The sequence below is a fragment of the Pempheris klunzingeri genome, chromosome 15 (genome assembly GCF_042242105.1).
Source record: "Pempheris klunzingeri isolate RE-2024b chromosome 15, fPemKlu1.hap1, whole genome shotgun sequence".
Lineage (NCBI taxonomy): Eukaryota > Metazoa > Chordata > Actinopteri > Acropomatiformes > Pempheridae > Pempheris > Pempheris klunzingeri.
The window spans coordinates 13,380-41,250 of record NC_092026.1 but is presented as its reverse complement, the minus strand read 5'-3'; the positions used below and the strand labels follow the sequence as shown (position 1 = coordinate 41,250).

The 27,871-nt window shown below is 42.7% G+C and overlaps 1 protein-coding gene across 2 annotated transcripts; it reads left to right on the top strand.

Annotated features, from left to right (window-relative positions):
* Window positions 1-21: 21 nt before the first annotated feature.
* Window positions 22-27,619, top strand: amph (amphiphysin). 2 transcript variants are annotated; one of them, XM_070844790.1, is made up of 21 exons: window positions 22-99; window positions 3,525-3,605; window positions 5,095-5,149; window positions 5,375-5,469; window positions 6,769-6,864; window positions 6,944-7,051; window positions 8,326-8,411; window positions 8,679-8,754; window positions 9,026-9,108; window positions 9,545-9,683; window positions 14,149-14,259; window positions 14,377-14,460; window positions 14,813-14,839; window positions 15,088-15,111; window positions 20,849-20,878; window positions 22,559-22,600; window positions 24,159-24,194; window positions 25,182-25,226; window positions 25,961-26,149; window positions 26,294-26,395; window positions 26,500-27,619. In XM_070844790.1, the coding sequence occupies exons 1-21, from the start codon at window positions 31-33 to the stop codon at window positions 26,602-26,604; spliced, it is 1,683 nt and encodes a 560-aa protein (XP_070700891.1). In that variant the 5' UTR covers window positions 22-30; the 3' UTR covers window positions 26,605-27,619. The 2 variants fall into 2 exon arrangements, with proteins under 2 accessions (XP_070700891.1, XP_070700890.1); XM_070844789.1 differs by having other exon boundaries at window positions 14,140-14,259.
* Window positions 27,620-27,871: the final 252 nt, after the last annotated feature.

Here is a 27,871-nt window from a genome sequence, read left to right as displayed (position 1 = left end):
TTAATCCGCCTCTCTCTCTCTGCAGTCATCATGGCGGAAATCAAAACGGGAATCTTCGCTAAAAACGTGCAGAAACGTCTGAACCGCGCGCAAGAGAAGGTAGGAGCGGAGGAAGAGGATGCTGAGGGTGATGATGATGATGATGGCAGTGGTGATGATGTGATGGTGGAGGCATGAAGAAGGAGGTGACGGTGGAGGACAGATGGAGGACTGGACGTGCGCAGGCCTGCTGTTCTCTCTCATCTCCTTAACGTCTTGGTTGGATTTCTGATTGTATGGATAAATTTATTCTTTTGATCGGGTATCGATCCGCACTGAGACGTGACGTCATGATGTTTCCGTTATAATCGGCACATTAAAAACAGGAAAATCACGGAGAGCCTTTTGATTGGCTGGAAGATCGACGGCGGATTAACGCTCGTGATGACGTCACGTGTGCGGTGAAACATGTCGCATTTTTCATGTTTTTAAGAAATGACGGGGACGGCTCTCTGTGGCGTGGTGACGTCATTACTGACGCCAGATCAGCTACCTGTACGTTTCTTCTAAGTCAGGACATGAGCACATGACACATGAGAGTGGATATACAACACACTCTGTGTGTGTGTGTGTGTGTGAAAGATTTAATTTTAGTGGTTTTAACGCATTCCTCAAAATATTTTGTCATGTTCATTTTACCATGTAAATTTAAATCAAATGAGTACAGAAGCCCTGTCAGTGGTCCTGTCCGTGGTGCTGTCAGTGGTCCTGTCAGGTGGTGCTGTCAGTGGTCCTGTCAGTGGTGCTGTCCGTGCTGCTGTCCGTGGTGCTGTCAGGTGGTCCTGTTAGTGGTGCTGTCAGGTGGTCCTGTTAGTGGTGCTGTCAGTGGTGCTGTCAGGTGGTCCTGTCAGTGGTGCTGTCCTTGGTGCTGTCAGGTGGTCCTGTTAGTGGTGCTGTCAGGTGGTCCTGTTAGTGGTGCTGTCAGTGGTGCTGTCAGGTGGTCCTGTCAGTGGTGCTGTCCTTGGTGCTGTCAGGTGGTCCTGTTAGTGGTGCTGTCCGTGGTGCTGTCAGGTGGTCCTGTTAGTGGTGCTGTCAGTGGTGCTGTCAGGTGGTCCTGTCAGTGGTGCTGTCCGTGGTGCTGTCAGGTGGTCCTGTCAGTGGTGCTGTCAGGTGGTCCTGTCAGTGGTGCTGTCCATGGTGCTGTCAGGTGGTCCTGTTAGTGGTGCTGTCAGTGGTGCTGTCAGGTGGTCCTGTTAGTGGTGCTGTCAGTGGTGCTGTCAGGTGGTCCTGTTAGTGGTGCTGTCAGTGGTGCTGTCAGGTGGTCCTGTTAGTGGTGCTGTCCTTGGTGCTGTCAGGTGGTCCTGTTAGTGGTGCTGTCAGTGGTGCTGTCCGTGGTGCTGTCAGATGGTCCTGTTAGTGGTGCTGTCAGTGGTGCTGTCAGGTGGTCCTGTTAGTGGTGCTGTCAGTGGTGCTGTCAGGTGGTCCTGTTAGTGGTCCTGTCAGTGGTGCTGTCCATGGTGCTGTCAGGTGGTCCTGTTAGTGGTGCTGTCAGTGGTGCTGTCAGGTGGTCCTGTTAGTGGTGCTGTCCTTGGTGCTGTCAGGTGGTCCTGTTAGTGGTGCTGTCAGTGGTGCTGTCCGTGGTGCTGTCAGATGGTCCTGTTAGTGGTGCTGTCAGTGGTGCTGTCAGGTGGTCCTGTTAGTGGTGCTGTCAGTGGTGCTGTCCGTGGTGCTGTCAGTAGTGCTGTCAGTGGTCCTGTCCGTGGTGCTGTCAGTGGTCCTGTCAGTGGTCCTGTCCGTGGTGCTGTCAGTGGTCCTGTCAGTGGTCCTGTCCGTGGTGCTGTCCGTGGTGCTGTCAGTGGTCCTGTCCGTGGTGCTGTCAGTGGTGCTGTCCGTGGTGCTGTCAGTGGTCCTGTCCGTGGTGCTGTCCGTGGTGCTGTCCGTGGTGCTGTAAATGGTGCTGTCAGTGGTGCTGTCCGTGGTGCTGTCAGTGGTCCTGTCCGTGGTGCTGTCAGTGGTGCTGTCAGGTGGTGCTGTCAGTGGTGCTGTCCGTGGTGCTGTCAGTGGTGCTGTCAGTGGTGCTGTCCGTGGTGCTGTCAGTGGTGCTGTCAGGTGGTGCTGTCCGTGGTGCTGTCAGTGGTGCTGTCAGTGGTGCTGTCAATGGTGCTGTCAGGTGGTGCTGTCAGTGGTGCTGTCAGTGGTGCTGTCTGTGGTGCTGTCCGTGGTGTTGTCCGTGGTGCTGTCAGTGGTGCTGTCAGTGGTGCTGTCAGTGGTGCTGAAGTGTCACCTTCTTCTGATTGGAGCTAACGTGGGTTTGCTTGTAAAAGTGTCTTAAAGTCACCAGAAAATGCTGAATGCATGTTTTTGCCTTCCTGTAGCTGTGAATGAAAGCTGGAGGTTCTGAGAGGTTCACTGAACTGAGTTTGACTTTCTTCATGTGTTGTGTTTCCAGTAGGTAATTTCTAAAATAAACGGTGAAGTAGTTTGTTCACGTTTTTCACATGAAGCCTGTGTGGCATGGTTCTGTGATACAGACACGTCTTTTGGATGGGAACACAGCCAACACAGCTATGATCAAATGTCAAGATGATATCCAACCAGAGGAGGAAAGGTCTCGTTTCTTCCAACACAGTAATGTCTGTCACACTATATGGTGATAAAAGTGTTTCAGCTCGAACATAAATGTCTTTGTGCTGCATTCAGGGACACGTTCAGCAGGTTAATCTGAGTTGTTGCTGGGTTTCAGCCAGAAATACAATCCAGACAGTTGGCTGTTTAAATATTAAAGACATGGCAGAGTCACTGTGAGCAGAGCTGCTTCCCACGTCACAGCTGATTAGTTTAAAAACAGTTTGAATGTTATGTTTCTCTGCCTGATGTTGAGGATCGTTTCCTGTTTTTCTTGAACGCACACTGAGACGTAAAGCTGCACTTATGTTGATTGTTATCATCATTTTAGTAGTTTGGTTGCTGTTTGTTTTGTCTCTCTCTCTCTCTCTCTCTGTCTCTCTCTCTCTCTCTCTCTCTCTCTCTCTCTCTCTCTGTCTCTGTCTCCCTCTGTCTCTGTCTCTCTCTCTCTGTCTCTGTCTCTCCCTCTCTCTCTCTGTCTCTCTCTCTGTCTCTGTCTCTGTCTCTCTCTCTGGCTCTGACAGAAAGCACCCCCTCTGAGCCTGGTTCGGTTCGAGATTTCTCCCCGTTAAAGGGGAGTTCTCCTGTTAAAGGGGAGTTCTCCCCGTTAAAGGGGAGTTCTTCCTCCACTGTGTCCTAATCTAATCTCTAAGCTGCTCTGTGGGGATTCTTGAATCCTTCCTGTTGAATTCCTGAATCTTTGGTCTCTGAATGAAAGAGTTTGTTCTGAGCTGCTCTTTATGGAAACAGTCTGAGAGAAACACTGCTGTGACCTGGAGCTGGAGAGAGAAACACTGACTGATTGATTGGTTGATTAGCAGCTGTTGACGATCTTGTGAATATTGGAATTCAAAGTTATATGCATAATTGTAAAAAATGTATCTCATGATCAAACTTTCTATGACTGTATGATTTCTCAGGTGCTGCAGAAGCTGGGAAAAGCAGACGAGACCAAAGATGAGCAGTTTGAACAAGTGGTCATCAACTTCAGGAGGCAGGAGGTGAGAGACCTGTACATCATGAAAAGGTTCCACCAGGAACCATTCACAAGGTTCTACCTAAAACCCAAGATAACAGCGTACCAAGACCCCTCTGTGAAAGGTTCTACAGAGAACTGCCTGTGTTGTAATGACTGCCCCCACATTCCTTTCTGAGGGTTCTTTCCAGAACTTTTCCTCCTTCAAAGGAAGATAAAATGGTTCTACCAAGAAACCTTTTATATTCCAAGGGTCTCATCTAGTACCCTCCAGTCTTCTGAGGGTTCTGCATATATATTGATATGACACACCTGTTCTGTAGAGCCCCAAGCCTGGAGACCATTTGGACGTGTAACACGTGGTGATGATGGTAAACCGTGACTGAGAAACTGGCCAGAAAGGCCCGACATTTGAAAAAGGAGGCGTGTCCCTTTATCTTGTCCTGTTTTTCTCTGCTTTAGAGGTCAGGTTCTCTCAGGCTCAGGGTCTGGGTGTGTTTAAGGGGAGTTGTTACTAGTCCTGTAGTTTAGGAGGTTAGGGTAAGCTGTTGGTTAGTGTACACTCATGGTTAGCCCCCCCTTCTAGCGCCACCAGCAAGCCAAGCAAGGCAAACCATTTATCAGACATACATAAGTATAAGTATAAGTAAGATGTACTTGAAAGGAATTTAGATAATACTGAGATCTGAGATCTTTTTCTATTCATTTGCTGCTGTGTCTCTACGAGCAAAAGAACTTCTGCTCTTCTTCTGTTCCTGTTCCTGACCTTTCTCTGTGGAGTTTGCATGTTCTCCTCGGGGGGTCTTGTGTGGTAGTTTCGGTTTCCTCCCAGCCAGTAATCTGTGAAGCACTTTGAGCTCCATCCATCCATCCATCCATTTTCTATACCGCTTATCCGTCAGGGTCGCGGGGGGAGCTGGAGCCTATCCCAGCTGACTTCGGGCGAGAGGCGGGGTACACCCTGGACTGGTCGCCAGCCAATCGCAGGGCCACATACAGAGACAGAGACAGACAGACAACTTTTCACTCTCACACTCACACCTACGGGCAATTTAGAGTTACCAATTAACCTAATGTGCATGTCTTTGGATTGTGGGAGGAAGCCGGAGCCCGGAGAGAACCCACGCTAGCATGGGGAGAACATGCAAACTCCACACAGAAACACCCCGGATTCAAACCGGGATTCGAACCCGGGACCTTCTTGCTGTGAGGCAAGAGTGCTAACCACAGCACCACCATGCTGCCCACTTTGAGCTCATTTAACTAATATGAAAGGTGCTATACAAACTTATTAATTGACTAATTGATTGATTGGCTGATCATGTGATTGCAGGTACATGAATTCAGGAACATTCCCAGCATGCACTGGGGCAACAGATATATAACATTACAGTTCCAACAGTCAGACTGTGGGTTTCCTGATGATGTTTCACCAAAGCAAAATGACTGATTCTTATGTTTGTGTGTGTGTGTGTTTGATGTGTTTTTAACCAGTACTGTGTGTGTTCTGTCAGTCTGAAGGCTCTCGGCTACAGAGGGAGATGAGGGCCTACATGTCTGCCATTAAAGGTAAGAAAGAGCCTTTATCATTCATCCTCACTTATGCAAAACATACAATATATCATCCATCACACTGACATCATATGTACATTGCATTTCTAAAGCATAATTATTCTCGTGAACAGTAAAGAAGATTTTTTACCTGTTTCCTTTAAGTCTCTTTTCTTTTAAACACACATGAGAAAAGGGAAAAGTTACCATGACAACAGCCATCAGTGTTGTTTTTCCCCACAGGAATGCAGCAGGCTTCCATCAACCTGGCACAGTCACTGCATGAAGTCTATGAACCAGACTGGCATGGAAAAGACGACGTCATGATCATCGGGAAGGTCAGAGCTGTGAAAAACACCTGAACGTGTCACACAAACATCTCAGGGTGACGCCTGCAGTTCCAAAACTAAACTAAACTTTACCTGCAAGTGTGAGGAGCACCTGTCCAAATGTCCAGATGTAAACAGGGGGGTTCAGGTGTGACTGTGGGACACAGGTGTTTCCCGGTCTCACTGTGAGCTATGGTTTTCCAGATGTTTCCAGGTCTCACTGTGAGCTATGGTTTTCCGGATGTTTCCAGATGTTAGAATGAGCCATGGTTTTCCAGATGTTTCCAGGTGTCAGAATGAGCCATGGTTTTCCAGGTGTTTCCAGGTGTCAGAATGAGCTATGGTTTTCCAGATGTTTCCAGTTGTCAGAATGAGCCATGGTTTTCCAGATGTTTCCAGGTGTTTCCAGGTGTCAGAATGAGCCATGGTTTTCCAGATGTTTCTAGGTGTTTCCAGGTGTCAGAATGAGCCATGGTTTTCCAGATGTTTCCAGGTGTTTCCAGTTGTCAGAATGAGCTATGGTTTTCCAGATGTTTCCAGTTGTCAGAATGAGCCATGGTTTTCCAGATGTTTCTAGGTGTTTCCAGGTGTCAGAATGAGCCATGGTTTTCCAGATGTTTCTAGGTGTTTCCAGGTGTCAGAATGAGCCATGGTTTTCCAGGTGTTTCCAGGTGTCAGAATGAGCTATGGTTTTCCAGATGTTTCCAGTTGTCAGAATGAGCCATGGTTTTCCAGATGTTTCCAGGTGTTTCCAGGTGTCAAAATGAGCCATGGTTTTCCAGATGTTTCCAGGTGTTTCCAGGTGTCAGAATGAGCCATGGTTTTCCAGATGTTTCCAGGTGTTTCCAGGTGTCAGAATGAGCTGTTTTTGAATGTTTCTGCCCCAGCAGACTTTACATGTAACCACCTGTTTCCGGTTTCCATGCCAACAGCACGGAGTCATGTCAATATAAAAATCATCATAAAAATCTAATTTCTGTTCATGAAATCATTTCTAAATAAAGTTGTGATTTTAAACTTGAGTTGTCCCAGTCAGGAGAGAAGGAGAAAAATCATTTTTTAATTGTCTTTTCTGAAAATGCCCACCTCATTGTGGTGCAGGGTTTGTGCCCCCCGCCCCCCCGCCACCAACTCTAGCAGCTCCTGGTGGGGTTTGCCAAAGTCAGACAGCTCTTTCTGAGTGCTCCCCCCCTAGATGTGGGGGCAGAGCCTGACAAACTACATCAAACCGCGACACAGAATAACGACAGAATAATGAAGAAAGAGTCGATGTTGCTATGACAACATGATCTGTTGTGTTTCCTGCAGGACTGTGATGCATTGTGGGAAGACTTCCACAACAAACTGGTGGACTCAACGCTGTTGAACTTGGACTCGTACCTACAGCAGTTTCCAGACCTCAAAGTAACAATCGCTTCGTCTTTTAATGAAAGAAGCTTTCACAGTGTTGATGGTTCATCATCTAAAAACTGCAACTTTTCAGGTGCGTGTGGCCAAACGAAGTCGGAAACTTATCGACTACGACAGCGCTCGTCATCATGTCGAAACTCTGCAGGTGGCAGGAATAAAGAATGACCGCAAGATGATGAAGGTGAATCAGCTCATCTGTGATTAAACATGACAGAGGTTCATTCAGAAGTTAACATTCACATTACCTGCTCAGATGACACATGACGACATAACCTTATGTCACCTCAACGGGTGTTATATCATAAAATTATTATTAATAATAATACTTGAAATAATTATGATAATTATTATTATAATTATAACAATTATACACTGTTGCCCATAAAGTTAGAATAAAATGTTTTTTTACCTCTTCTCATGAAATGATTGTGACAATGTGATTTATTCTTGATAAATACAGTTTATATCTTCTCAACTTTATTGATCACACTCTTCCAAACATATCACAGTGAAACTTAAACCACAGTTAACCTTTGCAAACTGTGTATTCAGTCTTTAAAAAAATTGGGGGTATTGAACAATTATTCCAACTTTATGGGCAACAGTGTAGTTACATAGCACTTATGGAAAACAAAGTCATAAAGTGTTTTACATGGCTAAAAACAGTTTGGGACATGAGATGAATCCTCATGATAAACAAAATGAAAGAATGAATATGCAATAATAGAAATAAGACTATCAAATATAATAAAACCACAGAGTGGTGGCAGGATTAATAAAAGGCTTTTTTAAAAAGATGAGTTTTAAGAAGTGATGTAAACCTTTACCTTTAACCTTTTGTAAATGTCTTTGAGTTCATAGATAAAATATAATAAAATGTTATTGTCATTATTATTATCATCATCATCATCATTATTATCGTTATCATTATTAAAACATGTCACCCATTCTGCCTCAGACCTTTGAGCAGGGTGCTCCAGAGCCAGAGCCGGCTCTAGCCATAATGGTGCCCTAGGCGAGAAGCGCACCGATCACTCGCCCCGTGCCCCTTCCATGGTGTAGGACCGTCTCAGGAGAGCCGGACGGGGGGGGGCGCGCGTGCGTCTCAACAGCGGCGGACAGATGGGGGGCGCCACTCGGGGATGCAAATTATTACCGTCTTGCAGCAGCGCCCCTCCAGCAGCTGGCGCTCTAGGCGACCACCTATATGGCCTATGCCTGGAGCCGGCCCTGTCCAGAGCCACCGTGCTGAGGCTCAGGAGGCAGCGTAGCTCAGAGAAGCTAAAACAGGGCTAATATGTTTTTTTTTTTTACTTTTTTTTTTTTCGAGGGGGCTAATATGTTCTGTTTCTCTGTTCCTCTAGTATTTGTTAAAAACTGAGCAGCTGTGTCTTGTATCATGTGACCTGTTCACATGTTGGATAAAGTTCATTTTGTCAACCTTTTTTGTTGCAGGCAGAAGACGAGTTGAGAAAGGCTCAGAAAGTGTTTGATGAGCTGAACGTCGGCCTGCAGGATGAACTGCCGACTCTGTGGGACAGGTGAGGTCTAGAAACACTGATGGTACAAATCAAGTTCCAACACCTCTTTGAAAGGGGGCCGTCTTTGAGTGGCTGTGGCCCTAAACTGTGGCGGAATGACGGGGACAGAACCTGCACAAGCTTCAGGCACTGATGTGACAGAAGACGTCTCTGCTTCTTTATTCTCTCTTCATGTTTCATTCTCCTGACACATTCTGTTTTGCTGACACTGACAAACTGATGAACTGATCCTTTAATAATGAAAACGTCTCTCTTTGTGCTCTGCAGCCGGGTGGGCTTCTACATCGGCACCTTCAAGAGTGTGACAAGTCTGGAGGCCAGATTTCACCGTGAGATCTCCCTGGTGAGGGGGACGTGGGGTAGTTTGTGTTCACAACATTAACAAACATGTTAAATAATCCAGAGGAACATTCAGACAGACAGATATACTGAGTTCAGTCTGAACTGTCACTGACAGCTGTGTGACCAATAGGGTGAGGGCACTCTGTGACATTACGTTACCTGGAGAGGTAAAGCTGACGCTCACGTCTCACACGAAGGCTGGACTGAGTGGTTGTTAGAATAGAAGACCAAAGCTGTAAGCTGTAATAACAGGTAATGTCCTCCCTTTTCAGGTATGTAGGCAGCTGTATGAAGTGATGACCAAACTGGCGGAGCAGCACTCTGACAAAATGTTCACCATCCAAGGAGCTCCGAGGTCTGCACACGTGTTTACCGTGGAATCACTTCCACTTCATTTGGAAAAGATTTCAAAATATTCAATTTTGTTTTGCATCTGTGTGTGTTCTAATGTTTTATGAATGAAAGAAAACAGCTAAAAGCTCAGCTCAGAGAGGATGTTACCTCAGGTGTTAACAGTGAAGATGGCACATTCATGTTCATGTTCTTATTAATCTGTAAAGTAGATCATCAGCAGAGAGCAGTTAGATTTATTGTTGGTAACCAACGGCCAACATCAGAGAAGTCTGTTCATGTTCATGCTTTCATAACCAATGTGTCATTAACTTCAAATGACACAAACTGTCATCAGATTAAAATCCCTGTGATACAGGTGTTCCTAACATGTGACACTGGCCAGCCAATCAGGCAACATTGACATCCTGCTGTCATGTGGTTTCTGTCTTGTCCCTCAGCGATTCAGGACCACTGCGACTCGCCAGAACCCCATCACCACCAGAAGATGAGAGTCCACCTGAGAGTCCAGACGCCAGCTCCAATCACATGCTCCGCCCCATCTCACCTGGACCCCCACGGCCCAAATCCCCCACACAGGTATAGCAAATCCGAACTCAGTCCAGAACCACAACGGGTACATTAAATCCTGAATCAGTCCAGATCCTCATAAATGTTGAAGTGATCCAAACTGGGTCCAGATCTCCGTCACTGATGTTATTTGTTAGTGGTCTGAACAAAATGATGATGATAGATAACAGTGATTGATAGATAATAGTGATCAGTAGATGATAGTGATCAGTAGATAATAGTGATCAGTAGATGATAGTGATCAGTAGATAATAGTGATCAGTAGATGATAGTGATTGGTAGATAATAGTGATCAGTAGATGATAGTGATCAGTAGATGATAGTGATTGATAGATGATAGTGATCAGTAGATGATAGTGACTGGTAGATAGTAGTGATCAGTAGATGATAGTGATCAGTAGATGATAGTGATTGATAGATGATAGTGATCAGTAGATAATAGTGATCAGTAGATGATAGTGATCAGTAGATAATAGTGATCAGTAGATGATAGTGATCAGTATATAATAGTGATCAGTAGATGATAGTGATTGATAGATGATAGTGATCAGTAGATGATAGTGACTGGTAGATAGTAGTGATCAGTAGATGATAGTGATCAGTAGATGATAGTGATTGATAGATGATAGTGATCAGTAGATGATAGTGATCAGTAGATGATAGTGATCAGTAGATGATAGTGCTTGATAGATGATAGTGATCAGTAGATGATAGTGACTGGTAGATAGTAGTGATCAGTAGATGATAGTGATCAGTAGATGATAATGATTGATAGACAATAGTGATCGGTAGATGATAGTGATTGATAGATAGTAGTGATCAGTAGATGATAGTGATTGATAGATAGTAGCAGCACTTTGTTGGTTCAGTCACCTGTTTGAACTTCACTGTAACTTTCTGTGACTGTCTCTCTCTGCTGCACACTTTTGTCTGTTAATTGGTGAGTGAACATATAACACCAGTTTGTGTCATGTGCCCATGTTACTGTATGGATGAGTGTATATGTGATGTATTTGTATGTTTGAGTTTATATGTGTATGTATGTGATGTCATACAGTGTATTTCTACAACACTGGTTTCCAGTGTCCTGGTCGACTGACTGATATTAACTATCTGTTGATGACATAGACTGTCGCTGGTCACAATGCACTGACAAACAAATTCTTATGGATTTTCACTGTTAAAATAACCAAACAAGCGTAGGTAAAAAATCCCTTGGAGTTGTTGATAGGCACTGATGTAACACTACTGCAGAAACAGTGAAAGTTCTCATGGCTTAAAAAAATGCACTGAAAATTTGTATAGGCAGCATTTTTCCAGACTTGCAATGTTATTATCAAATTGTATTGTTTTCAGTGAAAGCATGTAATACATTAATGTCCTACACTTGTAATAATGGGAGTGGACTCAGCATTAAGGTGCTTTCAGATAGCGATACACTGCGGCGGCCTGGAAACATAATTTCTACCAATTTACACAACAGAGCCGTCATGACGAGGATGTGACAAAGCCATGATATAGACATGACATAGACATGACAGACACATGACAGAGCTGTGATAGAGCCATGACATAGACATGACATAGACATGACAGAGACGTGACAGAGCCATGACAGAGCTGTGATAGAGCCATGACATAGACATGACAGAGACATGACAGAGACGTGACAGAGCCATGACATAGACATGACAGAGACGTGACAGGGCCGCGACATAGACTTGACAGAGACGTGACAGGGCCGCGACATAGACTTTACAGAGACGTGACAGAGCTGTGACATAGACATTAAATCACATATCTAACTTTTAAGATTCATCAATCAATTTCTTTATTGTCATTCTTATGTGCAACACAAAAATTAAATACCGTTTTGCAAAACCTCAGCAAATAAACCATTAAAAACATTTAGTGCAGCATACATAAAGTACATTCAGTGCAATGGTAGAATAAATATGTTTGTTGGAAACGTTGTTAAAAGGCAGCCCAGAATAAAATGCCATCATTAAAAGCAAGGTCACATTCTGAGGTAAAAGTCACTGTTTCTGTGCTGTGGCTCAGCAATGGGAGGAAGAAGCTGTTCAGCAGTCTTGTGATTCTATACAGAAGAGAGAAGAGAGGACAGGCATGAGAGGGATGATGCTGCGTCCTCTGCTAATGTAGCATTGGTTGTAGAGATGGAAGAGAGGCATCGATGATCCTCTCTGCTGTTCTCACCATCCTGTTAGATTTCTATCTCCTTTATGAATGGAGAGTATACTTTCAATGATTCTCTATGAAAGATAGTCAGAGCTGGGGTGAGAAGGTCCACTGTCTTCAGTCTACAAGAGGAGGTGGAGATCCATGCCCAGGAATGTGGTGTGCACCCGAACCTGACGCACGCTTCTCCACAAATGTAACTACTACAAAAAACTACAAAAACTGTGATTAGTCCGCTGTCCATGTCTCTGAGTGAGCACAGAAAATTCACTCTCCTTCGGCCTCAATGGGCTCAGTGGTTGTATACACCATCTCCTCTGACATATTTTCTCTGTTCTGAGTTGCAGTAATTTCAGTAAAATGAATGAAATTTAATAATAATTGTAACATATATTAGCTCCAACTCCAATATGACCGGCTCACTTTCAGCAGTAATTGTTTGCAATATACAAAGAAACTGGAGGAAACTCAACACAGTGACATAGAAACCTGACCTCCAACTAGCGTGTTGGTGATGTAACTGTGTGGCAAACACACCAGTATAAATGCCCACAATGGTGTCGGCCTCTTGCATTGGCTACAGCGTGAGCTCTGCATAGTTTATTAGTTGTCATTTATTAGTTTGAATGCAAAAAATTGCAGTTGGACTCCATGTTGGCAACCAGTGTTGTAGAATGTATCAGCAGTAGGATAGAAACTTCATTATATTCATGCTGTTCATGTTGTAGTGAAAGAGGTCTCCGATTTCAGAACAAAAAATAACTTGGATGCTTCCTGGAAGCATTTTCAGTTTTTTTGTCTCACTGTCCTCTATCGTGTCTCCATCCTCTTCATGTGTTCATGTGTCTCCATTCTGTTCATGTGTTCATGGTAAGTAACCATACCACCAGTAGTGACCCTAACTCTGAGCCTCCACTGTTTGTCATTTATTTCATGTTTTAAATGTTGTTGTCTGACTGAGAATTTTTTTTACGGATTTCTGGTATTTTATTGAAAATATGGACAAACACATAAAGTATGAATGAATTTTAGTCCACTAAGAATTCAAAATGTAAAATGAAAGTTAATAGTTTTATTAGATCAAATTTACATTCATAAAGACAAACTATTGAGAATAACCAGTACATATCCATAGAAACTAGGGTGATCAGCTGATCTCCAGACTGCGCTGAGAGAAAACTGCAGATGTTCAGTGAACAAACATGTTGAGGAGAAGTTTGTGTAGCCATATGGATCCACAGTGGGCTGCTGCATTAGCCACAGTCACCACTAATAAAATGTTTAATTCTGTCTCACATTTGTTCAGTAACATTTCAGAAAGACACAGCTTTAATGTAAAGACAACTGCACCATCAAGTACCCTTCATTTTAAAATAACCAAAGCACAGAAAAAAAACATGGTTTTAAGCCTTTGCTTCTCCACCACCTAAAAAAAACCTAACTGCTCTCCATACGAGGAGAGTTTGATGGTCGCTGTTAAAGAATGAGCAGTTTACCAGGACGTGAAAACATGTCGTCCACGTCTGTGCTACATGCAGAACGTAAACTAGTTTATTTTTACTGACTGGTCTGCCTGTGGCTGCCATCATGTGCATTACTGCTGTGCTGTAGCATCTCTCTGATTGGTGTGTTGCCACCAAGACTGTGGCTGGCTGTGTGGTTTCATTCTCAGGCCAAATCAGGATTCTTGCTTTAAATTTCCCAAATTTGAGCTGTATTCCTGCATCCTGGGAGCTGATAAATGGTCAGGGGAATATCAAACAGGCTACTCATGTGCATGTTGGCAGTATCAGAGACAAAAAAACAGAATACACTCATTTACTCCTTTAGTCTTGGAAATGCTAAGTGCTGCCTGTAGGTCTGAGGGATGGTGTGACAAATAACTTCATTTTATGCAAATCCCTCTCTCTGTGAGCACCTATACTGTGTTTTAATGCAGCAGCCAAATTCTCAACATTGGTATTCAATTGTTTTTCTATTTCTGGTGTAGAAATAGATAGAAATAGGTTTATGCTTTATTAGGTTTAGGTTTCATAAGTAAATAAACCTGTTGAAAGCTGCTGACTGATCAAGTCTGTATTTTATAACTACTTATGTTACCGTGGCAGCATAGCGAGTGCTAACAGTGAATAATAATAATGAATGATTCTAATAACTGTGTGGGGTCTGCATTAATCAGTACAGTGGACCAGAAAAAATAAAGACATGCTGTTTAGTTAAATCTACCCTGAGTTGATCTGATAATGGCTCACTGTGTTTTCGGCAGCTTAAAAAGGGACCGCCCATACCTCCCCCACCAAAGGTCACACCCACCAAGGAGGTGGCAGAGGAGCAGATCATCGACCTGTTTGGAGGAGAATTTTTACCTGCACCATCACCTTCGCAGGTCTGTGGAGTCGTCACACATTTACTGTGTTCATTAGCAAACAGACACAACTAATACACAGTTTTCTGTATAACCTGATTACCTGTTTTTCTGGTTCTGTTTTGTTGTTGTTCACAGCCCAATGAGCGACCAGGAGAATCTCTTCTCGATCTGGACTTTGATGCGTTTCAGCCAGATGAAAGTGTTTCGCCGATACCACAGGTTCTCTCAGCTGCAGCAGTTTGAACCAGAGTGTAGCCTTTAAATATATTCAACTGGACTAACTAATGTCCCAACATACTAGACACAATTCACCCACTGTCAGCGTATTGTATTAAACACATGCAGTGTCTGGTAGACAAGTGACTTCTCACCTCATGATTTAACGAGATGAGTTTCACACAGAAACTTTGTGATTCATTTGTGTCATTAAGATGGGTGGTTAGAGTCGAAAGTCCAGTTTATCATTTCGAGTCTTGATATTTATTTTGTACTGATATGAATCTGGTGAAATTGATCTGGTATCTGTAGAAAATGTGTTTGTTATTTACAACATATGCTCTGGCCCTTGCAGACAGCTGTGCCTTGGGATATGTGGTCGGTGAGTAAAGTTTTCAATCTTATTTAAAGCTGTTTATGGATATACTTTTTGCACCATCAATAATCAAACATTTACTAAATTTACATTCACATTATCATTGAGGGTAAAATATAACTTAGATATTAGCAAATGTGAAATTGGTAAAGTAACTTTACATATAAATACTGTTTCAAAAATAAATGAAGGAATACAACAGATGTGTGTAGTCATCTCTGGAGATATCAACCATCTTCTACCACTTTTTTTAGGCAAATGCCCAAGCTGCTCAACCTGTAAGTACACCCGCTACTCTGTTTCTCATCATCACTAAAACCTGATCAATCACTGATGAGTTTTAGTTTTAAGTCACTGACTCCACAATAATAATCATTTTGTAGTACAACAGTATGTTCTCAGTCATCCACTTCATTTGACTTTTGACTTTGTTAGGCAAGTACTTTTCACAAATCAATCAATCAGTCAATCAATCAATCTTTATTTATGTAGCGCCAATTCATAACAAGTGTTCTCTCATACTGTTTCCATAAAGAGCAGCTCAGAATTCAACATGAAGGATTCAAGAATCCCCACATGAGCAGCATCAGATATTATATTAGGAAACAGTGGCAGGAAGAACTCCCCTTTAACGGGAAGAAACCTTGAACAGAACCAGGCTCAGTACCAGTCAATCAACCAATCAATCAATCAATCAATCTTTATTTATATAGCAGCAATTCATAACAGTGTTATCTCAAGACGCTTTCCACAAAGAGCAGGTCTAGACCAAACTGTTTAATTAGAGAGAGACCAAAGATTCAGGAATTCAAAATTAAGGATTCAAGAATCCCAACATGAGCAGCATCAGAGATTAGATTAGGGAACAGTGGCTTGAAAAACTCCCCTTTAACGGGAAGAAACCTCGAACAGAACCAGGCTCAGATGTGGGCGGCTTCTGTCAGGGTCCATGTTGGGTGGAGGTTGGACAGAGAGAGAGAGAGAGAGAGAGAGAGAGAGAGAGAGAGAAAAAAACAGCAATCAACATACTAACAGCTTCTATATCACTAACAATAGGAATGTGACTAATAAATTAGCATTATGGTAGCATTATCCGGTCGATCCTTTGTCCCTTGCTAGTTAGCAGCTAGGTGCTAACTTGCTGGTGTGCTCCTGTCGCTCTGAAGATCAGCTGGCAGACTTTGGGTCATACCTGCTGGTGCTGATAAACTTGGTTCAGGCAAGACTTTGTGTCGCTGCCATGAAAAAGGTAGTCTGCTCTGGTACAGGCCACACTGAAGCTGGGGCTGGAGGAGAAAGCTGCAAACCTGGAACTGGAGAGGTGAGAGAGAGCTCTGGGAGGAGAGCTAGACTCTCCACAGTCCAGATGAGAGATCAGAGAGAGAGAGAGCAGCGGGGGTTAGGTGGTGTAGGGCCCAACACAATGAAGAGAAGCCAGTATGGGAGAAAGATGGTCTCTTCTCTTAGTTCTCGTCAGAACACGAGCAGCAGCGTACCGAACCAGCTGGAGAGTCTTTAAGGACTAATAAGAAACAGAAATAATCCAACCTGGAAATGACAAATGTGTGGACTAGTTGTTCTGCATCATCTATAGACAAATGATTATTTTGATGATATTTGATTAGTGTGGACAGAGGACTCATTGTTAACGTGTCCAATCTGAGATCGATCTGATCAATAGGACTTAAAGCAGCTTAATGTGGTTCCTTTTATGCCAGTGAACTGTTCTAGTCTCTGAAACAGGATGTGATGGTCAATGGTATCAAAAGCAGCACTCAGGTCTAACAAGACCAGGACAGAGAGAAGTCCTCTGTCTGATGCCATAAGGAGGAGGTCTGTAACCTTCACCAGTGTCTCTGTGCTATGGTTCGCTCTAAAACCTGACTGAAGATCCTCAAATAGACTATTAGAATTTAACTTTCTCAAGGATCTTGGAGAGATCTGTGGAAAGACTGTTAACTGTTCAGTTTCTACACCATATGCCAGAACAAGGTTGATGGTGTGGTTAAAACAGTGAGTGGGTTCATTTACACTCTGGGAGAAGCCAACTGAGTCCAACAGTGAGATGAAAGCAGAGCTCAGACCATCATTATCATCGTCCACATGAATATTAGTCACCTACTATAATTACTTTATCTGCACTGAGGACTAAATCTGATAGAAACTCTGAGAATTCAGTGAAGAATTCAGAGTCTCGACCACAAGGGCAGTACACTGTAACTAAGATGTTTAAAAGTTCACATTTAACTCTCCTGTCCTGTTTGACTTTGCCAGTGGTGGTATTATAACTTTGATTCGATTGTTCTGCAGAACTCCTCTTCTGTTAGACTTTATATAGCTAAATGATCTGAATGATCTGAATGATCTGAGGGGGACGACACAGTCTCTATGGGACGTTGGTGGGTGACTGTTCTAATGGAGGAGCAGAGAAGCCTGGAGGACTGCAGCTGTGCCTCCTGGTCTCAGCTGTTCAGTTTTTGGACTAATGAAGTCAGTCAGATTTCTAGATAAGAGAGCTGCTCCTTCCAATGGATGGATGGAGTCTGACATTGTTTTAATTACACACCGACTCCACATTAACTTTAGAGACCTCCAATTCCATATCTCCCGCTCTGGCCCCAGGTATACACTTGACTGTGGTCGCTGCCGTCGCTAGCTTCACGTTTCTGACTATGGAGCTTCCGATGACCAGAGTCGGTTTCAGTGGGTGTGTCGCTGAGTGGGGAGAATTGATTAGATACATGAAGCGGGTGGTGGTGCACCGTGAGCTTCTCCTTAGCGCTATGTTTCCTCCGGACAGTCACCCAGCTGCCCTGGCTTCCCGGCTGCTTGGGAACTGCTGGGGGAGTAGGAGCTAGGCTAGGTCGGCCCGCACCGGCTACTGGGGGCTGGCTATCTACAGTGGCTACAGACTTGTGTTCCATGGTGTGGAGCCTCGTTTCCAACTCACTCACCCTCCAGCACAGCAAATAAACTACATATGTTACAGGTTCTGCTTTCACTAAAGGAGGCAGAGGAATGACTAAACATATGACACAGAGAGCAGGAGACTGAGAGGGAGAGAGAGAACCCATCACAAACTGTTTAGCTAGGTTAGCTGTTAAGCTATATGATAAACTAAAATAATGAAACTGGAAATAGGGAGACAGCCGCTAAAAGAAAGTGAGAGCTAGAAGTGCTAATGTAGTTTTAGATGTACAATGGGTGATTGGACGTAACAGTGAAGTATAAAACAGGATTAATTAAAGCTGAAATGCAAAGACGCTATTGAAATAAGGTAACACGCTTACTATAGTAATGGTCAGAAGAGCCCAACCATGTGTAAAACTGCACCACAAGCGTAACTTTAGGTGTATTTCCATACACCTTTTTTTTGTGCATTTTTTATTTGTGCATAAAAACACTGAGTAAAATTAGGTTAATAACAAAAAGTAAAACTGAAGTCCTTCCGCTTGACTGAGGTGAAAAGGTTGGTGCCTTGCTGAATAGATAATGGAAATGACTGATTGCCTTGATGGCTTGTTTGTTTTTAAAATTAATGTTTGTAAAATTTATTCGTACAGCTTTGACGCAAGTAAAATTATTAATTCATGCAAAAATATCCATCCACTCCTGAAAGAAGTTTTCTGCTGGTGTGAAGAGAACAGTACTGTATCTGTGGTGGCCATAGTTGTAGTTTTTTAAACTTAATTTAAATTTTTTTCAGTCTTAATTTACCCAGAATTGACAGTGAATGGGTCCTACTGAACAGTTTTGTTAAGCAGAAAACTATCAGAATCAGAATCAGATTTATTGTCATCATACAGCAAAGTACAATGAGATTTCGTAAAACATCTGTCTGTTTATTATACTGGTCCGTCTTTGTGTAACCAGTCCCTGCATTCTCACATAGTTCCTGTCAACAGTCTCTGTCTTAAAAATACTGTATTTGCTTGCACTGGCCCTTCAGTCTGACTCTGTGGGTTTAGGGCTGGGGTGTGTGTGTGGGTTGGGGTGGGGCGGTCACATCTTAACCCATTCCCTACTTTTCCCAAGCAGGCTACAGACACCGGCTTCGTGGCTGACTGGTCTGCTGACTTTGGTTCATTGTCAGCAAATGGAGATGTTGCTTCAGGAGCCAAAGCCCCAGCTGAAGGGCCGGAGGGGGAGCAGGGCGGGGCACAGGGTGGGGCTCAGGGCTGGCCCCAGGCAGATGGCTGGCAGGCAGGTGCTGACACAACTACATCTCCTGTGGACAGAGAAGCAGCCACAGCAGCTGAAGACGAGGTTAGCAGCAGGGACTCTAAAACTAAACCCAACCTTCACCCGTCTGCAGTCAGGGGTGATGAAGATGAGACAGGGCAGGCAGATTCAGGGGGAGATAATGCAGGACAGGAAGACCGCAGGAAGTCCACCCCAGGACTTATATTCACCAATGAGTATGGTGAACAGATTGAAGACAGCACAGAGAACAGACGTGACAAGTGGTCCAAGTCCCCGGATGGATCTGGGTCTGAATATGAGACTGCTGAGGAGTGGGGCGATGGTGGTCAGGGGACTGGCTGGGCGAGTGCTGATGATGAACTTTCTTATGAAGATCGTCCCCCAGTGAACACTTCGGAGGGGTGGGGAGGTGGACATGATCCTGTAGCATCAGAGGAGCATCAAACAGTTGAACAAGTCTCACCAGAATGCAACGTGGCAGTGGAAAGAGACAGTGCGTTTAATTCAGTTCCTTCAGCTGAAGCACAGAGAGAAGGTGCGTTTGATTCAGACCCTTCAGTTGAAGCACAGAGAGGAGGTGCGTTTGATTCAGACCCTTCAGTTGAAGCACAGAGAGGAGGTGCGTTTGATTCAGACCCTTCAGTTGAAGCACAGAGAGGAGGTGCGTTTGATTCAGACCCTTCAGTTGAAGCACAGAGAGGAGGTGCGTTTGATTCAGATCCTTCAGTTGAAGCACAGAGAGGAGGTGCGTTTGATTCAGACCCTTCAGCTGAAGCACAGAGAGGAGGTGCGTTTGATTCAGACCTGTTTGCTGAAACACAGGGAGGAGGAATGTTTGATTCAGATCCTTTTGCTGAAGCACAGGGAGGAAGTGCGTTTGATTCAGACCCGTTTGCTGAAACACAGGGAGGAGGTGTGTTTGATTCGGATCCTTTTGCTGAAACCCAGGGAGGAGGTGCATTTGATTCAGACCCTTTTGCTGAAACATCGGGAGGAGGTGCATTTGATTCAGTTCCTTTAGCTGAAACACAGGGAGGAGGTGCGTTTGATTCAGTTCCTTTAGCTGAAACACAGGGAGGAGGTGTGTTTGATTCGGATCCTTTTGCTGAAACACAGGGAGGAGGTGTGTTTGATTCAGATCCTTTTGCTGGAACACAGTTTGGGAACAAGGGGGTAGGTTTTGAATTTGATGTATTGGCTGAGACCTCAGGGGAAGGTGGGATTATGGCCACAAGGGATGCAGGAAGTGGGTGGGATACAGACCCTTTTGCCAACACTGTCCCAGCAGCCTCTTCAGGGGCTGAGAGTGTTGCCTCCAACACAGCGTCCTGGCAGGAAGTTAGAGACACCAGTGGCTTCGACTCCGCTGTCACTCAACAAGGCTCTGCGTCTGTCTCTGGCAAAGCAGAAGAAGGAATTGTAAACATTCCCCGAAATCACAAAGAACCAGAAAATTCAGACATGTCCGAAGATGAAGCTGCAAACCGGAGATTTGGAAAGTTGTACCAAGAGATAGATACAGAAAAGGAAGAGGTACTTGACTTCCTCTCCTTGTCAGTGTGGTAGATTAGTGTAGAGTAGACTAGAAATAAATGAAAACCCCTTTCCTGTCTTCTACCCTCCCACAGATTGAGAAACAAAGTAGTTGTCCTAAAACCTGGATCCCAGCCTGAGCTCCTCCCGTCTCTCCTCTTGCTTGCTTTTTCTTCCTGTTCATTCCATATTTTAATTTACACATTGAACCCACTCATCATAGACTCATCTTGTCTAAAGGCTTCGAATACTAATTTGTATCTTTGCAATTTGATTTAGGTGTCCGATGCTTTTAATGGATTTTCACAGGTAATTTTTCATACTAAAATGTATACCTATTACCAAGATAGAAGATCGGTATTTACAGTTTGCAGAGATGAATTTAGCTTTTCTGATAGCCATGATCTAATTCAGTCCACAGGCACTTCTGATTTTATGAAGTTCAGTGTGATTTTCATTGTTTACTGTTGCTTTCACTGTTTGGCCTTTCAGCTGTAAATGTTTCTGTGACTTAATGTTGTGCTTCCAAATACTGTCCTGTTTCGTCTTTGAGCATTACGATAATTCATCAGTTAATTCACTAGCACCATAGGTCAGAGATCTGAGGTCACAGGTCACAGATCAGAGTTCATAGTCACAGGTCAAAGGTCATAGTCAGAGGACACAGGTCAGAGGTCATAGTCAGATGTCACATATCAAAGGTCATAGTCACAGGTCACAGATCAGAGGTCATAGTCAGATGTCACAGATCAGAGGTCATAGTCACAGGTCACGGATCAGAGGTCACAGATCAAAGGTCATAGTCACAGGTCATAGATCAGAGGTCATAGTCACAGGTCACAGATCAGAGGTCATAGTCAGATGTCAGAGATAAGAGGTCATAGTCACAGGTCACGGATCAGAGGTCACAGATCAAAGGTCATAGTCACAGGTCATAGATCAGAGGTCAGAGTCACAGGTCAGAGATCAGAGGTCATAGTCAGAGGTCATTGTCAAAGGTCACAGATCAGAGGTCGCAGATCAGAGGTCAGAGGTCATATTCAGAGGTCATAATCACATGTCACAGATGAGAGGAATTAGCCAGATGTCACAGATCAGAGGTCACAGGTCAGAGGTCATAGTTAGGTCACAGATCAGAGGTCATAGTCAGAGGTCACAGATCAGAGGTCATAGTCAGAGGTCACAGGTCAGAGGTCATAGTCAGAGGTCATAGTCAGTGGCCATAGTCACGTCACAGATGAGAGGTCACAGATGAGAGGTAACAGATGAGAGGCATTAGCCAGATGTCACAGGTCACAGATGAGAGGTCATAGTCAGAGGTCACAGATGAGAGGTCATAGTCAGAGGTCACAAATCAGAGGTCATAGTCAGAGGTCACAGATCAGAGGTCACAGATCAGAGGTCACAGGTCAGAGGTCATAGTTAGAGGTCACAGATCAGAGGTCATAGTCAGAGGTCATAGTCAGGGGTCATAGTCACGTCACAGATGAGAGGTCACAGATGAGAGGTAACAGATGAGAGGCATTAGCCAGATGTCACAGGTCACAGATGAGAGGTCATAGTCAGAGGTCACAGATGAGAGGTCATAGTCAGAGGTCACAGATCAGAGGTCATAGTCAGAGGTCATAACCCTTTAAGGTACTTAGAAGGTCTAAAGAAGACATTGACCCTAACTGCATGCTTATATCATCAACCATCAGAAGCCTTTTTTCAAGTATACTCATGTCTCAATCTTTTATCTTGATGTTGTCTATACATTTCTTGTCTCTTTATATCTCCTTCCTCTTAATGTTTCTTCTCCTAATGTAGACGTTAGTCCCCTCGTGTCTCATCTTAAAAATCAATGTCTTGCATGTTAGTATCTCGTCTCTGTATATTTAGTCTCCATCTCCTAATGTCATCTCTATTCTAAATGATCATGGATATCTGGATCCTGATTGACAGTTGTGACTCTTCCTCTTCTCCATTTTTAACATGTGCACTCCGAAGGATGCCACTGCCCCATCATTTTTTGCTGATTTTGATAAGATGGTAAGTTTTAAGTTTAAATACAATTTGTGCAATATTCAATTGATGGTAACATATGTAAGTATTTTGGAATGGCACATTCTGATTTCTTTGATTTACTGTTACTGTTTAACGATGCACAGAAAATTTGTTGTTTACCATGTGGGAGGTACTACTAACTTGTGTGAGGTATGAGATAAAAAAAAAAGCAGACATGGAGCCTGGGCTGGTATTCATGAATGGTCCTTGTAGACAATGAAGATTTCATACAAAATGTTAGCAGTCAAAGAGCCACATTAGAACAGTTTAGGGGTTCACCACCATCTTTCTTTACAAAAGAATGAAGTTAAAGCTGAATCAGCTGAAGCTGCTGAAACTTCAGAAACAGAAGCTGCAGAAGAACAAGACAAGCCTCCAGCTCCCCCTGCTGATGAGGACCCTGGAGCTCCCCCTGCTGGTGAGGAGCCTGGAGCTCCCCCTGCTGGTGAGGAGCCTGAAGCCCCCCTTGCTGGTGAGGAGCCTGGAGCTCCCCCTGCTGGTGCGGAGCCTGAAGCCCCCCTTGCTGGTGAGGAGCCTGGAACTCCCCCTGCTGGTGAGGAGCCTGGCACTCCCTCTGCTGGTGAGGAGCCTGGCACTCCCTCTGCTGGTGAGGAGCCTGGCGCTCCCGCCACTGTAGGAGAGGCAGATGAACATCCAGCTCCCTACACTGGTGCTCTGCTTACGGCTGGGGAAGACATAGCAGAAGATTCTGGCAGCTCAAAGGAGGAGAAGTCTGCTGTGAGTGGATGTGTTGATCATAAATACTCACTAACACAGCTGGCATTTGTGAACCCCTGATTATTCCCACCCTCATCATCATTCCATCGTTATCATCACCATCATCATCGACATCATTATCATCATCACCATCATCATCATCATCATCATCATCACCATCATTGACATCATTATCATCATCACCATTATCATCATCATCATCACCATCATCACCATCATTATCATCGACATCATCATCATCACCATCATTATCATCGACATCATCATCATCATCATCATCATCATCACCATCATTATCATCGACATCATCATCACCATTATCATTGACATCATTATTATCATCACCATTATCATCATCATCATCATCATCACCACCATCATTATCATCATCATCATCACCACCATCACCATCGTTATCATCGTCATCATTGTCATCGTGGTCATCATCGTCATCATCGTCTTCATCACTTTCATCCTCATTATCATACGATCCATAATTGTAAAGTGTAAATCATTAAGTCTCTATCAATGAGATTTTTAATTTATGGTTGGATGGTCATTTAATTAGAATTCAAGTTAAAATTTACGGGTCAGTATTACGTTAAGGTTTACAGGTTTACAGGTCAATGTTACATTAAGGTTTACAGGCCAGTGTTACGTTAAGGTTTACAGGTCAGTGTTACATTATGGTTTAAAGGACTATGTTACGGTGAGGGTTTACAGGTTTGTGTTATGATTAAGATTTGAAGCTCACTGTGACTTTATTTTAATGTAATAATGCGATAAAATGTGATTTTCAATCCAGTTGACTCTTGGATCTCCAGACTCTCAGCTTGGTGATGTATGTACCTCTGCTCTTTTGGTTTGTGGTTGGCTTGTTCTTTTACTTTGTCATTAACAATGACAAAGTACAGTTATGGCATTTAATAATCTTAAAACTTTGAGTATTGTCAACAATAATTGATAAGTAAAGTAATTAAAATGCTGCCTATTTGCCAGCCATATACTGTTTTTTAACTTTCTGAATACTGAGAAATCTTCAATAAGCATTCTAAACTATATTATCTGTCTTCATGAATAAAAACAGTATTTGTTCTGTTGAAGCATTACAGACTTAGGGATACTGGATTAGACCAACCAGATTAAAGCCAACCTCAGTTAATCATTAAAGATGAATTAATCCATTGTTATTTTCACTGTAGTTGTCGTTTAAAATCTGATTTACAAGTCTAATTTACAAGACTAATTGTTTAATCAGTGAGTAACGTTATTTAAATGTAAAGTTCATTGACTGAAGACTTGATTGTCATTTCTGTTATCAGTCCTAAAGAGAATTCTTATAATAATTTTACTAATTTTTGGAATTTGTACTTAGACAGAGAATTTGAATTAGTCATTTGATTTACCATGGTCTTATTCCTTGTCATCAGTAAATAACCAACATGTTTGTTTAATAGATTAATATAAAGATGTGTTAATTTGAAAATAAGTTCTCGATGTACGACAAGACAAAAACATGTCACTGCTAAAGAACATTGAATTCTCACTTCCTAAATGTATTTTTGAACTTAAAGGTTCAACATTAACCCTGGAAGTTAAGGTTCTAATGCAACAATACTCCAGAATGGGTGAATTGCAGTTCATTAGAATCATTTTCTAATTTCTTATTTACAACCCAAATGCATACTTTTTTCCCAAAATTACTGATGCTTTATCTGTAATGATAACGAATGTGAACTTCTGTGAACTAACAGCTACAGTTATCACAGTGTGAGTGTCAAAACCTTTCAGTTTCCCGTTTAATGTATTGATTTCTGCCTGTGCACAGGTTCCTCCGGCTGATGGAACCTCTCCAGGTGAAGCAGTTCCATCGGTAACTATCACTTGATCAAGTCATCACTCAGCTGTCAATCACGATGAATCACTCATTCATCACAAATACATCATGAACATCAAAGTTATTAACCATTGAATTGTACTAAGGAATTCCAGAGTTCAGAGGAATCGTGCTTTATTTTTATCAATCAATCAATCAATCAATCAATTTTACCTTCAGGACAATTGGTTGAAAGCAGTGAAAGGTAAATACAAAGCTCATTAGACCCATCATATGAATACGAAATGGACATCAATAAGAAAAACAAAAGGAATATCATCATAATGAAAATGTCAGTTATAATAATAATAATAAAAACAGTAATAATAATAATAATAAGAAAAATGCAGTGCATTAACCTTTAATATGACCATAGAGTCATCCATCAAACACTTCAGTGAATTTATAGATAGATAGAGAGGAAGTAATTGAAATTTAATAAACAAATCACAACAGCACCACCAGCAAATATGAACATTATGGACCTTGAATGTTTGGAAATAGCTTTGGATTCTGTTAAAACCAGATGTCTTTGTTCTTGGGTTCTTGGGTTTTACCAATTAATCTAATACGCTTATGGTATGTGACATTATTGTACAAAGCTACATTTAACTGAATAGGAAATAGATTTACAGTTTTTGCTTGGCTGTCTGAATGTGCATACATTTATTGGTATTTTATGTGTTGTTGTCTGGTTATTCATGTGAGAATTAAATGTTGTTTGTCTACAGGAAAAGATGCCAATTCCCTCTGTGGTGATTGAGCCTGCCTCCAGCAATGAAGGTGATGATGACCGTGATGCTGACATCATCTCCCCTACCACCATCAGTGACAATGGTGTGACAGCTGAAAACCAGACCATCAAACACATGAGTCCAGCTGGTGGAGTATCCGGACTCCCTGATGACTTTCTCTATAAGGTGGGACTTCCTCCAGATACTAAATCCTAACTATTAAAACAGTAAATTTGAATGGCACATGCTTCCTTTATGTTTTTTTCTTCATGCATGGTTAACATGATCAGTCTGTTGTCAGAGGTGGTGATGATATTTTACTTCCTGCAGGTGGAGACGATGCATGACTTTGAGGCTGCAAATTCGGATGAACTTGAACTGAAGAGAGGTGATGTGGTGTTGGTGTTTCCCACTGCTTCAGTAGAGGATCAGGTGAGAACAGATGACACGTCTTAGTCTAGTATTTAAAGGCTAACAGCAGGATCTTAACAGTAAGTCAGGCTTGTAGTGATGTTGAATTGTGGTTGTTGTTGCAGGATGCTGGCTGGCTCACGGGGATCAAAGAAAGTGACTGGTTAACACTTGGAGCTGGTGCTCAAAAAGGACTTTTCCCAGAAAACTTTACCCAGCGTTTGGTGTAAGAAGTCTCTTCAGCTGGTGGAAGAGTTGAGCAGACGTTTGAGACATCAGTGTCCAAGCCGTCCAGTCGGCATGTAGCCAACCCCTTTCCTTAAAAAAGCCCTTATAATCTGCTACAGCTGTCCTCTGGACTACAAAAGGCTTTTCCCTGGTAGTTGAAACTCTACAATCTACTAAAACTAAAACTGATGGTAATGAAAACTAGTCCTATTCCCAGCATATCTGAAAATGAATAAGCATGATGTGATAGTATGGTTTACCCTGGTCTGGACTGAGATGTTTTTTGTTGTTAAAAGAAAATAGTGATGTGTGATGTATTGGGAATTTTGCAATCTCTACATGTTCACACTACAAAAGCAGGAAAATTGTGTCTGAGAAAACAAACTAAAAAAACAAAAACTGTACCTTCTTTGCATCAAGTGTATTGTACGAATTTTGTTGCTCTACCGTGGAATATAACGGAATCTGTAGTGCTGTGATCTGTTTAAATGTTCTTCAGTGTAACATGAAATTCTTGCTTTTCTTAGATTTTTCAGACACATCATCCATGTTACCCTCGAGTCACTGTTAGTGTATTTCTGTAATATCATGGTTGAGTGTGTGGTGATCTTTGCTTTGGCATGTATGGTGATGAATTACCTTGGACAGGTAAGGGAGTTTTGCTGTGTTGCTGTGTTTTTGCCAAAACTATATTGACATTTATTATCCCAGCATTTGCAAACAAAACAGAGCCCATCCAGCATGAAAAAATAAGTATTCTAAGATGAAAAAATAAAGAATCTGCCCAGAAATGAAAATACAATTCTATAGCTGTATAAGTCATAAGTGTAGATTATATTTGCAACAAATGGAGCCAATGAGAAAACAGTTTAATCTTATCAGGTAGTTATTTTAAGTGTAAAATAACAGGGAAGGTATTAACTTATGCAATATGCAATCTATGTTGTTGGCATATTTCAGGTCTCCATACATCAACAGTTCTGTAGATCAACAAATATGATGTCACTTCCTTTGAAAGTGGAGTTAAACCTCAATGTAGATGTTTTTGTGATGTATATATCATAAACATTACTGTCACTATCAATAAAAAGAGATTGTAAGGTACAATTTCTCCAAGTCTTGTTGGAGCAAGTGTAGTTCAGAGTTGGGCATCATGTCTGACCAGGGTTAAGTGTTAAGTACCTGATCCTATCTCACATTTTTATCTACCAGTGGCCTAAACCTAACCCAGCATCACTAGGCTTAACTTGACACCCACCCACATCGAAG